Source organism: Alligator sinensis, unplaced genomic scaffold (assembly GCF_000455745.1).
Source record: "Alligator sinensis unplaced genomic scaffold, ASM45574v1 scaffold827_1, whole genome shotgun sequence".
Taxonomy (NCBI): Eukaryota; Metazoa; Chordata; order Crocodylia; family Alligatoridae; genus Alligator; species Alligator sinensis.
This window is the reverse complement of record NW_005842726.1, coordinates 156,512-173,017: the sequence shown is the minus strand read 5'-3', so window position 1 is coordinate 173,017 and position 16,506 is coordinate 156,512. Positions and strand designations below refer to the sequence as shown.

Below are 16,506 nucleotides of genomic sequence, written 5' to 3'. Positions count from 1 at the left end.
TGTCCCCCTACACACACACTCCATCCACACCTACTCACACACCCCATGCCCCCCCTTCCATCCACACACACACACACATCCCCCCATGCCCCTTCTCACCCCTATCCTGCAAAACCCACATCCCCCCATCACACACCCAGCATGCCCAGCTAGGATGAGGCAGGATGAGACCCGCTGGCAGGAGCTGTGGCTGAAGGGGCAGCTGTCTCCACATCCTAGTTAGCGAAAGGATCAGGTGGAGCTCTAATTTTTCTATGATTACAAAACCAAAAGCAATCAAAACATGTAGATATTTAGAATTTATTTTATGATGATGATAGAGGCACCTAGTAAGCTTCTGAATTGCTTTAAAATTGTAAATATATCAATAAAACATTGCCCAACTGATCGATCTCTCTCTCTCTCTCTCTCTCTCTCTCCACCACTATAGAGAGAGAGAGAGATATCTTTTGTTTTAATTGTGGAAGAACATGGATTTTGAGGTATTTTAAAGAGTCAATTTGGGATTTTTTTTATCAGAGAATTTGCAGTTTTTAAATAGGAAACACCAGAATTCCAGAGGCAGCACCAGAGGCAAGTGACAGGACCCAGGCAGAGGAGCCTGCTCAGGACTGGCGCCCAGGACCCAGCTAGAGGTATCTGACCTCCTGGCCACTTGGGACCAGGAGGACATGCTTTGACAGTTCAAAGCAGACCACCACACTGAGAACATCTTCTGGGTAATAGCTGCCCAGATGGCAGGGCGGCAGCACACATGGTAGCAGTACCGCACAAAGGCCAAACATGTAGCCACGGCCCACTGGCAGCTGTCCCAGAGGTGCTGACGCCTCTGCTGCAGTCATTCAGTGCCCATCTGGGTCTGGCAAGTGTGCAGTCTTGGGGCTGCATGCTGTTGCAGGTGACAGCAGGTCCTAGCCAGACAGTAGCCCCCACTGTTGCAGTGGGTAGAGGATGTAGGGAACTGTAATTAGGGCTGCTTCAGCAGTCCAGCTGGCACGAAGGGCTAGTGTCCCCAAATACCAATTGGCCAGGCCCCAGAAGCTCCTGAGAGCAACTAGCTCTGAACTGCTTGCCAGGGCAGGTTTTTTTTACTGCTGGGACCAGTACAGGTGCTGGCCCCAGGCTCTAGCTCCCCCTGGCTGAAGATCCGGGATGAGCTGGGCAGGATCATTGTACCCCAAGTGGCACAACTTGCCCCACACCAAAGTGCATTTCCAGGCATGTCCAGGCATGCGCACTGAGGCAAAAATCCCCAGCACAATTTTGTACCGCTCTTATTTAAACTGCTGCAAGCACACGTGCCTGCATGTGTGGATGTGTCCATGGTGGGTACATAATACAACAAATAGCAGAGGGGTGATAAATCAGTCACTTCTATGTCATCATTCTCGAAATATAAGAACAGAGAGGAATATCCAAATGAATCTGAGAAGCAAAAATTTTGAAACGGATGAAAGGAATTCATTTAGCAGTGCGTAATTAGCCCGTGAAACTTAGCATCACAAGAGAGAGACTTCAAAAGCTAAATAGAATTGAAAAAAGTATTAGAAAATTCTATGAATAACAAGAAATTCCAGTTACATTAAATAGTATAGAATAAGTATAAAGGATATGTACCCTCATGCTGTAGGCAAAAGCTCAACCACTGTGTGATAGATAGCTGACTTTTCTCCTCAGACGTCAAGAAGTATGTCTTACATTTCAAAGCTTGTCTAACTCTATCCCAACTATGCAGTTGATCCAAAATACGATATCACTCAAAGCAATCCTTGCCTCTCAACAAATAAGAAGATACCTTGTCATGGCAAGTTATTCCTTTACAGATTTTCTTGTTTTGCTTTTGAATAATCTTGTTCTGACCAGTTTTATAGACTGAGCATTGGATTAGATCAGTGATGCCCAACCATTCCATCTTGCAGGCTGGAGAAGCAGTTTCAGGTTCGTCCATAAACTGGTTCTGGTCCATGGGTCCAATCCTGCATGCTCTGCTGCCCCAGCTGAGTGCATGATGTTGGCACGACCAGGACCCAATCCCTGAGTGCAGGCCCTAAGTGCAGGGTTGATGTGGCCAAAGCCCAATCTAGCCACGTGGCAACATCCTGGCCAGGGCCTGATCAGTGGCTCAGTGGGGGTCCAATCCAGCTGCACAGGGCTTGGAAATTTGGCGGTGGGGGAGCCATGGCAGTGTTAGTTGCCATCATTCCCCTCCTGCCAATATTCTGGATCCATGAGGAGCCTACGGGCCAGGGATTTAGCACCCTTGGATTAGATGAGCTGTTATGGATGGATTAGATGTATCTTTTGTAATTACATTCATATTTTGTTCTCAAAGACCATTCAGACCAGTAGTATTTGCATTGTTCCTGTGGTAGGTAAGTCATACTGGCTATTATTAAGGTTGACCAGCATTTCTCATTAGAAGATGGATCTCATTTTCAAATGCTTATAACTTTTATCAATCTTCTGTCCTGAAGCTTTCCCTGATGAGTGTGTCAGGAAATTATTATTTTTTTAAAAAAATCAACAAAACCAGTTCAGCTATTTTGGACATTGAGACTAGGGAAATAATATTGTTTTGTCCATGTAAAAGAATACCTCACAAACAGAATAAATTAGTTCATGCTGAACCCCAGGCTCCAGAGCAACAGACTGCTTTAGGCACTAAAATTAGCTTTCTTACAACTAGCTCATATACTGCAATAGACTTTGACATTCAGTATAGATATACTCTGAGACAGGTAGGGCAAAGAGATTGGGAAACAGAACATGAGGACTGGAAGCCAGTAGGTTTGGAGAGGGAGACTGAATTCACATAAGGAGCTGGGAAGAAGACTAGGCAAGGAAATTATATTGAGGAGGAGTCAAGGAAAACAGATCTGACACAATTTCCTCTTTCCAGTCCCTGTACCATACACATGCTCACCATCAGCACATCAGACTAACCAGTCTCAAAAGAGACTAGTTTAGAGAATCATGGGCTTTTGTAGGCAACAGTCTACATCATCAGATACTAAAACTGTTTTGTCTAGGTTAGTTCATAACAAAAGTAAATCTAGGTAGGTTAAGGGTGTTTTAATGGTAATTTAAAAGACACATCTCAAAACAGGAGAGAAGAGCCCTGTTGCTTCTGAAAGGAGCTGCTGAAGGGCAAAGCCATTCTGTCTAAAGTTATCCCCACTTACACATTAGAGGCACAAAGGTGTCTTTTTAGCTGCTTCAGGCAAACACAAGGGGAGAGGCTGAGAAACCCAGGATGAGAAGTGTTGGTACAGAAGTACTGATATGGAAATGACTACAATGAACACAACAATCTTTCCCTGCACACAAGCTTCTTAGAATCACAAGAAATGAGAAGTGAAAGGGACCTCAGGAGGTTATCTAGTCCACCCCCCTGCTCAGAGTAGGATCAGCCTCAAGTAGATCATCCCAGCCAAAGCTTTGTCTAGCCAGGTCTTAAAAATCTCCAAGGATGGAGATTCCACAACTTCTCTGGGTAACCTGTTTCAGTGCTTTACTACCCCCCAGTATGAGAGTTTTTTCCTAATATATAACCTAAACTTCCCTTGCTGCAACTTGAACCCCTTGCTCATTGTTCTGTCATCTGTCACCATAGTCATAGCAGATCTATGGTGTTGTGCTATGACTGGTGGGATTCAACTCTATGAGAATCATGGGCTTTTGTAGGCTAGTTGTATGAGAAGCTGTATGTCTTTAAACTTCTCCTTGGCATTTGTTGGTCTTTCTGTATTTCCTGAAGTGTACATTCCTTCTGCTCCCTAGTTTCTCACTCAAAGAATGAGTATTCAAACAGGTTAGAAGCTATATCCTCCCTTTTCAAGTTGATTCTCCTAATCAGTTTCTTTTCGCACAGGGAGAAAGGGGTGGCTTTCAAGGAATAGCTTTGGCAAGGTCACTGATAGTAACAAGACTGCCTCATAGATTTTGAAGGATGGGCAGAATAGAAAAGATAAGAAACAAAACTTCCTGAAATTTTCCTGGAAGTAGCTCAGACTTATTTCAAAGCTGTTTAGGCGCTCTCACTAAGTATATGGTTTACCTTTTAAAAGAATGTAGTCATGAGTGTAGAGGTAGATTGCAAAGTATCTCTAGTAGTAAGTGTAGAGTTGGGACAGTAAATATTGCTTCTACATCAATAGTGATCTAGCTAATCTATTGTTCATGTCGGTGCCAGAAGTCTAAAGAAAGTAACTGCTTTTCCTGGTCATGTATGTTGCTGGGCTTTCCAGAGCAATGGTATGTTACACGTTTATTGACAAATATATAGCAGTGTTGCATCTAGGGTGTTGCAAGATCCTTTAAGGGTGTCATGTAACATTAATGCTGTTAAGTGTACAAACATCTACACATGATTCACAAGATAAATTCAAAGGTTAGGGACAGGCATTCAAAAAGCCCGAGCCTGAATTGATTCGATCTGGGCAGGTTAATGTAACCTACCTAGGTTGAAATTGTTTGCAACTACATAGACATTCCCTCTGAACTGAAGAAATGCATGCACATGCCTGCAGTGGCTCAGGCTACAAGCTAAAGTAGCCCTCCCTTCCACACTGCTGAGCTGAGGGCAGGGTGTGTCCAGGCCCCAACAGGATGCTCTGATTATGGAGGGGTTCCCTCCCACCTTGCTGCTCCTGATCAATGAGGGAGCCAGCAGGGAGTTCATAATACAGCGTTTAGCACTCCATGAAGAAAGCAAAAGCCTCTCATTAGGTCAAGCTCTTCTTAAAAAACTTTTTCCAAGGAAGGAATGGAGGGACATTACCAGGTAACCTGTTGATTAGCTCTGAAAAGCCCTAAGTGGACACAGTTGTGTTTGCCTTTGTCCTTACACAGATACCTCTCAGTATTAGCTAACATACCATGTGCTGGCTACAGTTTGTGCTGTGAGAGAGGGGAGGGGAATCCCTTCTTGACAAAGGAGTGGGGGTGGGGCAAGGGGAAGCCAGGCAGACCCTGCTGTGCCTGCATTCCCCCCAGGGAGCAGAGGAGCGGGGCCAGCCCTGCTCTGGAGCAGAGAGCCCTGCCCAGGGATGCAAAGCATCTGGGATGCTGGGGGACTCTGGTTTAAGTTAAACCAGGAAGGGCTCTGGGACAGACATTGCATAAACCGGTTTGAGCCAAACAATTAAGTCTGATACTGCATTCAACCAAGTTTATCTCAAAGTGATTTCAGCTATTTTCAAACTGATTTATGTGCACTGAACATCTGTTCTGTTACAGGTTTATATCAGTTTCTGATCACTTAAACTGGTTTATATGTAAGGTCTGTCCCTACCCAAAAATTTCAAGTAGGAACCCAGTGTCAAACAGTCTGTATTGTGGTCTTTCTGGGTTCTTTGCAACAGAAGAATTGTCTATTTTTTTTTATAGTCAAAAAACAAAAGAAAGATAATAGCTAGAGTGCCTTCAGTCAAACAAAGGGTGCCTCAAGTCTAAAAATATTGATAATTGCCGCCTTAAACAAATCCTTAATGAATCCCCCTCGCAACTGCTCCTGGAAAATAATGTTCATCTCAAGCTAGCCTTTGGACAAGCCTATCCTGACTTATAGGCAGGCCCCCAACCTCAAATAATGTCTTTCCAGCTACCTAATTCCTACCAATTCTTACCAAGCCCCCAGGCCTTGTTATAGACCCAGATGCCAGCTGTCCCCCCCACATCAATACAGACCACATGATCACTGGGCCAAGCAATACAAATGGTAACATCTAGTGTTCATTCACTTACTCTTCCACCAGTCATACATGCTATCACTTGCTTATGGTGTCTCTCTGCTATCTACATTGGCCAGTTTCAGAGGGGCAGTCCCTCTGAAAAATCAATGGTCACTGATTTCACATCAATTCCAGAAACACATAGGAGCCCATGGCAAAATACTAACTTCCCTGGACTTGCCATCACTGACATCAGAGCAGCTGCCCTTGAGAAAACAAGCAAACAAATAAAATAATGACTAGGAATTTGCAGCAAAATTCCACAGATTGGATTGTGTTTAACTGTGGTCTAAGTGGGGGCTTTAGATTCTTATCCCATTCTTGGCCAGCTGTCAACTCCAGTGTCTTTCAAGGGATTCATTGACCTAATCATCTCAGCTGACCTACTAAACCCACTTTTTACTTTTCTTATTAAAGAGGTTTTCCCTTCCATATAAACCCATTTTTTCTGCCAAGCTATTACTAGCGTCAGAGCAAGTAAGCTGTTGCCTATGAGCATGCATACCACTCTGAATCAATTAGTCTCTGAAATGCTCCCCTGCCCTACCTTCTGCCATGTTATTTTTACTCCTCTTGCCTTTTTTTCTCAATTTTTTTTCTTCCTTGTTTGCTTTTCTGTTCTATATTTTACATTTGTTCAGTTAATCTGAATGTTTGATTATGCCATTTTTATCTAATTTAGTTAATTTATGCAAAATCAGCATGCAGTAAGACTTTCAGGAAGCCTATTCAGTACTTGCTTTGAAGTGTTAGGAAATTGACTAAAAATGGAATATGAAACTAGAACGTAAGATATTTTAATTATGTCTTCAAATACCAAGGCCAGTTTCTTTCCTTAATGCTTTGTTCCCTCCCCCCATAGCTAACAAAAATATATTCATTTAAGTTTAAATTATTTCATTCTCTTTGAAAGAAAACAAAATTCAGTCACATTGGTGCATTTAGTAACTTATAGGGTGCTTGAAACAATCTAATTTGTTAATTTTATTCCCATTATTAATAAAACAAGATAATTAGACCTAAATTTGTTTCACACAATGCAGATAACAACTTCAGGTGTTAATCTGCATGGACTTTTTATATAGTATCTTGAAAATAAATTTGATGACATGAAGGCTACTTGTCCATATGTGGAGTTTAACAAATTTGATGACATGAAGGCTACTTGTCCATATGTGGAGTTTAACAAATTTGATGACATGAAGGCTACTTGTCCATATGTGGAGTGCAAGAACAGTGTTTTAAATGCAGGGAACAAGTATTCCTCAAATACAGCCATGTAGGACTCTTGCGTTAATATTAGTACTTAAGGCTAAGTACAGACGGTCAAAAATCCCAAAGTTGAATAGATTCATTCTTTACAGGTTAGTCTGAGCTATGTAGATTGAACCAATCAGCAAGTGAACAGACATTTACATTTGATTCCAGAAATGCAGCCACATTCCTGCAGTGGCTCAGGCCAGAAGCCGGGGAGTGGTAAAGCAAGCCTCCCTGCTTCACTGGAACAGAGAGCTTGGACCAAGGCTATCCCACCCATTCTGCAAGGAGGAGCTTGTGGCGGGGGGGGGGAGGGGCAAGGCATGCTGGGGGACTGTGAGTTAACTTGAATCTGGAGGGGATTTGGGACAGAAGTTCAACAAACCAATTAAATCTAAATCAGTTCAGGCTGATACTACATCCATCCAGGTTTATCTTAAACCAGTTTTGGCCATTTTGAAAGCAGTTTACGTGCACTGAACTTATGTTCTGTTACAGGTTTAAACCAGTTGCCAATCACTTATACTGGTTTATATGTAAGTTCTGTCCGTAGCCTAAATATCCTTGAAGTACAACCTCTTCATATCTAGACATTGGGGATTAGCTATGTTGCAACCAACTAGAAAACAGGCTCATACACATAGCCTTATACTGAATGCTTGGATACACAAGAAGATATCCAATAGATTCTAGCTCTAGTTCTTTTCCATTGTTTGAAATAACAATGAAAGACCCCAAAGAATTAGGAAAGGATGGCAAGGGGAATGTGCACCTACAAATGGCAAATGAAGTGTGAAAAATCACAGTTGCAGGTGAATAACATTACCTTTTTCAAGACTTGCCTTTACAGTGCCCCATGCTTGGGAGAATAGCTGATAGTGCTGGTACATTGGTAGAGTCCTGGGTACGCCATCTAAATAAAGATGGTAAAATGTATCTGAACCAGTTGTCATACTTTGTCAATCATTTGAGTGAGTAGTCCTGTGTAAAACTCTTTGAAGAAGCTTAAAGATATAGCTTAATAGGGTAACGGCCTTAAACTTAATGGCAGATTCCATCATGTTTTTTAATCAAAAGTATATGTAGTTTTTCCAGGGTGTTTTTTTCTGGCAAGATTTTAATTTTAGAGTGCATCTTAATGTATGTTAGCTTACAGTAAATTATCTTTTAAAAACTTTCTCAAATTTTCTAGCACTCTGTAAAGGACTCCTACTATAATGAAAAATGTACAATGTTGTTAAGCTAGAAGGTTCTACAAATGAAACTTAATGAGCACAAATTATTCTTTATTTGATGAACTGAAAGCAAAATTTAACTAAATTCTCAAACACTCTCTTCCCTTGAGAGCCAAGAGATATACAAGGATGAACTATATTTAGGATTGCTTACAGTCAACTGTAATGTGAAAACTTTTCTCTCTAAAGACCTTTTGCTTGTTTTCCATTACACTCCATTTAGTCGTACATAAAAATATGGTCAGCTCAAGTGACTTTAAGCAGAAATGTCAATCTCCCTTCACCCCCCACCCCCTGAGCTGGATCTGGACCACAGGACTACTCGTGGGACAAATCTGGGCCCACCTTTGGCAGTAGGGTGAGCAACAGTATTAACTACTGTGGGGTCTTGAGCTGTGCTTGTTTAATTCTATTGTCACTTGTCCCTCCACTGCTGACACGTGTCCCAAATGGGGCTCCATAAAGAGGAGTTTGGTGGCAGACCCTGTTCCTTCTTGCCTTGCCCATGTATTTCCTGCCACTCCAGGAGCCTCAAAGGGTGGATGATGCAGCTCTACAGGCTCTATCTTTGGCATCCCTGACTTTTAAATTATTATTTTGTAAATGGAGTATTATTTAGATTGAATGCCTTAGCTACATAGCTCATCCCAAAACGCTTTATTGCGTAGTATAGCAAATGTAAAGACCATTAAGTAGTAAATATCAGTTGGTACATATAGCAAAATAGCTGAAGCTAGCTATCCTAATTAAATGCTAAATATTTTATTTTTGTGTGGTGCAGCACAAGTGCAATGTGAAACCAGCAGTGTGGAGTTTTAGTCTGTGGAGTGCTCAGTAACACTCGTACTCTCTTCCAAGGTAGAACTAAGTATGAAGTAGCAATCCAGTCAGTTCTGCTTTACAATAGTACTGTCAGATATATTCCATATTTTTATTTGTAGTGGCATTTGTTCTGTAATGTGTCCTTTTAAACATCATTTCTCAATAACTAACTTTTTAATGCATGTGTACCTATACTTCACTAACTGTACTGTACAGTGTAGATGGATCACAATCACTGTCAGTAACTCCTTTCCAGTAACTTATGTTTTACAAAAGCCTGTTTGAGGATTCTCTTTAATATCTACAAGATCAAATTTATTGCAGTACTATTTTGATTATTAATGTATTGTGGGATTTAGGGACCAGTTTCTAAATATAAAAGGGACCAGTTTCTAAATATAAAATAGATCAGATAAATATATTAAGGGAGTCTTGTCAATGCTTTTTCTTGCCTTATTTATAAAATTCAGCTGTAAAAATCATAACCCAACTTGTCAATGTAGCGAGATGAATTCAGCTACTGAGTTCTGAAGAGGAGTACACACAAAAATTTCCTGTAGAACAGAGCATGATCCTCTTCCTGAGATTATCGGATACCCTATTAATCTAATGCATTCTCTGATATTGCCATGGCCATTGTCTCCCTAGCTCTGTACTTGTGGCACATTGTAGAGTGCTTTTTATTTTTACTTTTTTTTCACATAGCATTTTTGACTATAGCACATAGCAGGGTAGAATATATGATATTGCTGATCCTTTGGACAAATGGTTGTGAATTCGGGGGACTGGACTTAATGATCCAGACATTCTTTCCCAAATGGTATTCCTCATCAAATAGTGAGGTTCTCTAACCTGAAAGCAAAATTGGATAAATCCCTTTTGGGCTTTGAGAGTCATTAACTTAGGTGTTTGGAATTGGAGACTTATGTCTTCATTACTGATACTGGAAGGAATGTTCCAAATGAAACCCTTTATTTTTTTGGGGGGTGGAGGGGAATTTTATTTTCAAGACGGCTGGTAATTGTGTGCAAATAAACCGTGCACAACGTGCAGCATAAACACAGGCATTTTGAAGAATTTTCAGTATTATGAATAACCTGAAATATATTAGAATGAAGCATATTTGTTTTTCACATTTTAAAAGTACCCATGTTAAAACTTCTCTTCAGTGTTGCATCGAAGTTAGTAGTTAGTCCTTGTACAGGAGCCAAAAGTATACCAGAAGTATGAAATAGTATGTACTGTCTTTAAAATGAGTACACTACAGGTATAGGCATTGAAGTTCTCTTGAACTGACTGGATATATTCAGGGCTTTTTAAACATTATATTGCTACTGGTGCCTATCTAGTTATGCAGTAACCATATTTACATCATTAGGTACATGGGTGCACTCCCTAAACTATCTGAATATTTGCCCCTAAAGTTATATTTTTAGTACTAATGTGTTTTTTCCAGAAAGATATTTGATATCATGGCTGTCCAAATTCTATGTGGACAGGGGCCACATGCTGCGTGGACTGTACCACCAGGAACTGCCTCACCAGTATAAACCCACAGGCTGTTGGCAGCAACCCCCTCCCACTGCACTATGCATCCAGATGGCCCCTTCTTCCACTGTACTCACTACATCATGTTTGGGCTACCCCAGCACAAGGGGCTCTGCTGTCCTGTCCCCCGGGGTGGGAGCAGGAAGTGAAACCTGAGGGAGGGGCCTAGAGATCCCAGCTACAGCAGCAGTAGCCAGAGTGATAGGAAGGGCAGCAGCAGGGGAAGGAGTTCAGAGACTGTATCATAACCCCCTATGGGCCACCAATTGGAGAGCCCAGATTTATACTTCTTTCAAATTATTTAGAGCTATAACTTTCTACTTTTTTCCCCCAGGACTTAAAAGACAAAACACAAAGATATTTGTCTTCTGCTTAATATACAGAAGCATACTAGTTATACATGAATATGCTAGTTAAATCCATTAAAACAGTTTTTTTCAAAGTATTTTTCCTAAGGTCTATCTAGGTTTCACACAACCAGGTCTACTAAAATAAAAATGACTGAAGCAGCGAGTCACCTAAAAGACTGCAGTACCTTCTGATAACGTACTTCATCATGTGCAGCAATCCATGAAATCCTGCACACCAGTACATAGATTTAAATGAGAAATGAGGGCATCAGCAGTTTATTTTTATTAACTCTTTTTTTGTCCCAGATATTTTTCAGACTTTTGTACTAAAATTTATAGATAAAAATTGTTTTACTTACACCTTTGAGCAACAAGAATTCAATTACCCAACAAATTTAGATACTTTATCATCTGGAAATAGGGAATTTGAATTAGAACTCTACTTCTTCCTTCTGCTTACTGTGCACAAACCTAAGCAGAGTTGGCACTAACCCCTTTCCTCAAAGATCTTTCTTCAGGCTTTTATTTCAGATAAGATTCTTAAGAAACTCAATCTCTTCAATGATAAAAATAGAACAGCCAAAAAACTCCATAAAATAGGGACACAATTCTAATTTTGAGATATTTACAGTGATGTATTGACTTTGATGCCTGAAAAAGGTTATTTGCCATCCAGCTTTTTTATGGTATTAATGATCATGTTGGTTTAATCCAGGGATGGGCAATTATTTTGGCTGAAGGGCCACTTAACAAGTTTTGGTGAGCTGTCAAGGGCTGCACACACAAAATCTTTCAGAAGATATCATTTTCATATATTATAGATAAAAAGAAGATCATAAACTAAAAATCAAACATCTACTATAACATATTTTAATTTTATTTCAAAAAATATTTTTTCTTGATTTTATGGGTTTTTTTAGTAGTATATCTAGAGGCATTTGCATAACAGCTCAACATAAAGTCTTACTCTTGTATGGTGGGGGGGGGGTGTGGGTGGCTTTGCACTCGCTCCTGGGAGCCAGCCTGCGGGGGAGGGGGGCAGAGGAGCGTATATAGCAGAGTTGGCCCAGGCAGTACAGTGGAGGAGCAGTCCGCACCTCCCCACCATCCAACCCATAGCTGCCTCCATGGCACTGCATGGGGCCAATCCCTGCCTGTTCCTGCCCAGCACAGCCCTGACGAAGCTCCTGCCTGACCCACCCCACACCTACCAACACCTGTCCCTGACCCTCACCCTGACCCCAGCCCCAGCCAGCACACCAGTGAGACTGCTGCTACTGCTCCTGCAGCCGCCCAGGTACTGCTCGGCTTCCCCCACCTCCAGCGGCTCCTCCTCATCCTGCCCCTGCTGTGCTGTTCCAGGCAGCAGGTAGTGCAGCGCATCACATGCCCAGCCAGAAAGGGGACAAGCTGCAGCCAGGCAGCTTCTGCCCCAGCATGAGGCTCCAGCTCCTAGCCACCTTGCACCCACTTGACTGCCCGGTGTACTGGCTGGGGCCAGGACAGTGCCATTGGTGGGCACAGGGTAGGTGCAGGCAGGAGCACAGCATGGGCTGCCCTGGGTGGGAGTGGGTGGGATTCAGTTCCATATAAGAGTGCCACAGGGGCAGCTGCGAGCTGGATATAATCCCTTGGTGGACTAGATCCAGCCTGTGGGCTGTATTTTGCCCACCCCTGATTTAACCAGTAGTAATATCCTAATTCTCTTTGGTGATACTGTCTTAAACTAGCAGTCCTGGTAATATGCCAATTAGGTCACCAATGTAATTTTATTGGATGACAGCTAGAAATGGCTTAAGTAGAAGTCCAGCTGTTCATAGCACTACACTCAGCTATGTCTGATAGGCTAGATGGTCAAAAAAGGGTTCCCCTGGTTGGAACTTCATCAAACTCAGGTTAGATTAGTCTCTGATGTGCTGTTCCTGGTCACCCAGTTGTACTCAGTTTGTTGGATGACAGGTGTGATTAGCCGAGTCCTGTGTGCAAGGTTAGTCTCAAAATGCACCAAGGTCGTATATGAGTTAAGTACGGATGGGTACTTCCTTCATTTCTCACTCACTCACACTCTCTCTGTCTGTTTCCTTCTAGAACAAAATATAGCAAACTGAGTTAACTGGGTAGACAACCCATATACCTTTCTATTTGCAAATATTTGGTAGATTGCTGATTATGATTAACTGTTTATTTCCTGGTGGGACCACTGTTACGTCATTTGAATTTCCATCTTGCTACCCAGTTTCCTATATGTATATTACAGTGTTGGAAATACCTATGTTCTTCTGCAAACTCCAGCAGAAATAATTTTCATGTACTCTTCAGGGTTAAATACTAACAAGATTTTATTGTGTGAACTCATCAGCTATAACTGGATTTGGCAAGTAGTTAGTAAATGAACAATTAGCTACTAATCTGACCCATTTTTTTACTCTAAAGAACACATAAGAGAAAGTAATTGTCATATATTTAGAGATGATAGATTTTTAGAACTTAATGCAATTTTGCTTAATTTTTGCCATGGAAATTCTGCTCAGTTTTACTTCTCTTTGTGAACATGTTGCCAGTAAAATGGCAGGTGAATCCCCATTCAAGGCAATTGGAGTTCGGTCACTGATTTCAGTAGAGTCAGGATTTCACCCAGCAAATTTAATTTGTATTTCTTTGCCTGTCAAAATACTGTAATTTATTTCACAAATCTTTAATGTGCTAGTCATAAACGTTGGAAATTGTGTTTTATTATTTTGTAATATGGCATACTGTTCACACATTACAATTAAAAGCTGTCTGGCCAAGAGTACTTTTAACTTTTAGATTAAAAATTTGAAATCTTCAGTTTATTGTTTCAATGTCAACAGTATCTGCTATCTGATCAGTTAAGTCTTTCAATCTTTACAAAGGTTGCATTTTATACCATCATATTTTAAAATACCAGGTATAAAGAAAATATATAAAAATACCAATAGTAAAGCTTTGCATTTTTATGGTAAATAAATTGAAGGATTTTTACTGCATATTGCAAATCTGAATAAATCACATATTTATTTTCTACTTGTCTGTTTAAAAAACATAAATACGAATATCAAAGGAATTTGCCCTAAGTCTACAGCATGCATCGTTCAAAATAACATTGATGACAGTATTACCCCTCAGATAGTTGTGAGATTTATGGATTTTTAGTTCCATGGTTTTTCATTACCCTGTCTGCACAGTCAAATTGAATTTGTAGGCACTGAATAGCAGGGAGAAGCAGGAAGGCAGTCAGTTGACATCCATCATTAATAAACATTTAAGTATTGTTAATCTTTTTCTGGTCTGCTCATTATTTTTAGGGGCCTCTAGAAAATGATTTGGTCATCCATGTGGCTTTGATAGCAGAAAGTCAACGGTAAGTCATTTACTTTGTTTAACAATTTCTATAGGAAGAATTGAGTGCAACAGAGATAAAAAGTTTTGCTAGTTTTCAAAGAATCATGAATGAAAATATTTATTTAGCAAATTGACAAGATATTCATGGCTTTGTTTCTTCATTTATTGCTACCAAGACCATTGTTAAAAATTAGGCTTCAATAAGTCTGTGGTGAAATCTCGCTATTATTTTGTTTTATAGCCTACAAGTTTTTCTGAACACATATGGAATTCAAACGCAAACTCCTCAACAGGTGGAACCTATTCAGATATGGGCTCAACAGGAACTTGTCAAAGTAAGGGATTCTGCAAGTATAACTTATTTATGCATTTTTCTTAATGAAAACATTTCACCAACATTTCTGTATAACTTCTAAATTCTTCCTCCTGCATAAAAAATTACAAAATAGCAAGAGTTGGGGAAGAGTGGGACACATTTTTCTGTGAAGACTTCATGTCTTCCCTTTTCCAATGGTAGGAGGTCCATGGGCAAAATCTGGAGTCTCATATAGGTCTGGGTGCTAGCCATTTTAGCTTGGTGTACTGGATACAAGTCATTGGGAACAACCCATAGTTTGGGGTTGACAGATGAATCCATATTTTCAAACGGTTCTTCATTTCCTTGGTCACACTGATGAAATGACAAGACTTGACCTCAGGAGTAGTGGTTATCAGGTGGACACATGAGCCATGTCAGAGCAACCATCAAACACAGGAAGTGCCCTATGTTTATCTGTAAGTGTTTGTGTCATTAACTTAGCACCTTTGTTGCCCTTATTAACACCCCAGTAATATCTATGACAAACCCAACACTATGTAGAATTTTATTCCCAAATATATTTAGTTGTCACTTCTTCCTTCTTTTGGAGACTGGTGGAACACCTAAGCATTCTGCCGTCTCCTGATGGCCAATTGGCATTGTTCTTAATCAGCAAACCATGGACAAACATATCACAGAAAAGATAGCTTCTTTCCTTTATTCTGCACACATTTGCCCAACCTAATTTTGCCTGTAAAGAAGTAATAAAGATAATGAATAAGCTGTGGCAAATCTGCCTTGATAAAACGGCAATGATAACATGACTTGAGGCCACTTCTTTAGCTGCCCACACGAATATTTTTTCCTGAATGATTTAATCTTTAAACAGATTTCAGGTTCTTTGCCCATACATGATATTTCTCACTTTCTTCTAGAATCTGAAACTGACTAAAATGCATTCTAAGCTTGTTAGTTTTATTAGGATAACAGTCTTTAACACTTCTAGTAATATATGGGCACAGGTCTTTTTTCCAGACATTAGACCTACTGTTCAGATACCAAGTCTGTACGAGCATGCTGAGTGAGACAACTTGGGCTTGTACATTCCAATCAGAAACCTTGGTGCTTCTCATCCCGTGGTAAGTCCCAAATCTAAACTCCTAATTTTACCTGACCCTTGCCACGTTCTCATTTGTCACTACAATCACATTCATCTTCCTGTGGCCTGTTTTACTTTGCAGTTCAGGGACCTGCTGTCCTATGCCTTTCATGAAAAAAAACACGTCAGGAAAGAACCCTACTTGATTGGCCATTAATTTCAGTTTTTGTTTGTTCGTTTGTTCATTCATCCTTTCAGAAATCTGTGTGGATGATGGTTTCTCTGAGAACCAATCTTTAGTCAGTCTAAATTCATTGGCATACCTCTTTTCCCCCAGCCAGTGGTAGTTCCTTGCTTTTGCTCTTTCATGTACATCAGAAGACTTTCCTGAATCCATGCCCTGGCAGCTCCTCTCACTTGTTCCTTTTCTCTACCTTTACGAGTCTCCCCTTAGAGATAATTTGAGGCCTCTAATTCCTTCACAAAACTCAACAAAGTCACTCCAAATCCTAGCCTTGCTCCCCAGCTTGGTGTCATCTGCAAACTTGTGGAGGGTGCACTCCATCTCATCTTCCAGATTTGTTAATGAAAATATTGAATAAAACTTGCCTCTGGACCAGCCCCTAGGGCACTCCACTTGATACCAACTGCGAACTAGGCGGAAAGCCATTATCGCTGTCCATTGAGCTCAACAATCCAGCCAGCTTTCTATCCACTTTACAATCCATTCATCCAACCCATACGTCATTAGCTTGCTTGCAAGAAAGCTTTGGAAGACCATATCAAAAGCCTTGCTAAAGTC

General features: G+C 40.7%; 1 protein-coding gene across 7 annotated transcripts in view; it reads left to right on the top strand.

Moving 5' to 3' along the window:
- The window catches only part of PHKB (phosphorylase kinase regulatory subunit beta), a 209,935-nt gene that overhangs the window by 150,912 nt on the left and 42,517 nt on the right, over positions 1-16,506 (top strand). For all 7 annotated transcript variants that reach the window (XM_006034336.3, XM_006034337.3, XM_025216320.1 and 4 more), the window contains 2 exons: positions 14,271-14,326; positions 14,549-14,642. In XM_006034336.3, coding sequence (XP_006034398.1) covers positions 14,271-14,326; positions 14,549-14,642 — 150 coding nt within the window. The remainder of the gene's footprint in view (positions 1-14,270; positions 14,327-14,548; positions 14,643-16,506) is intronic.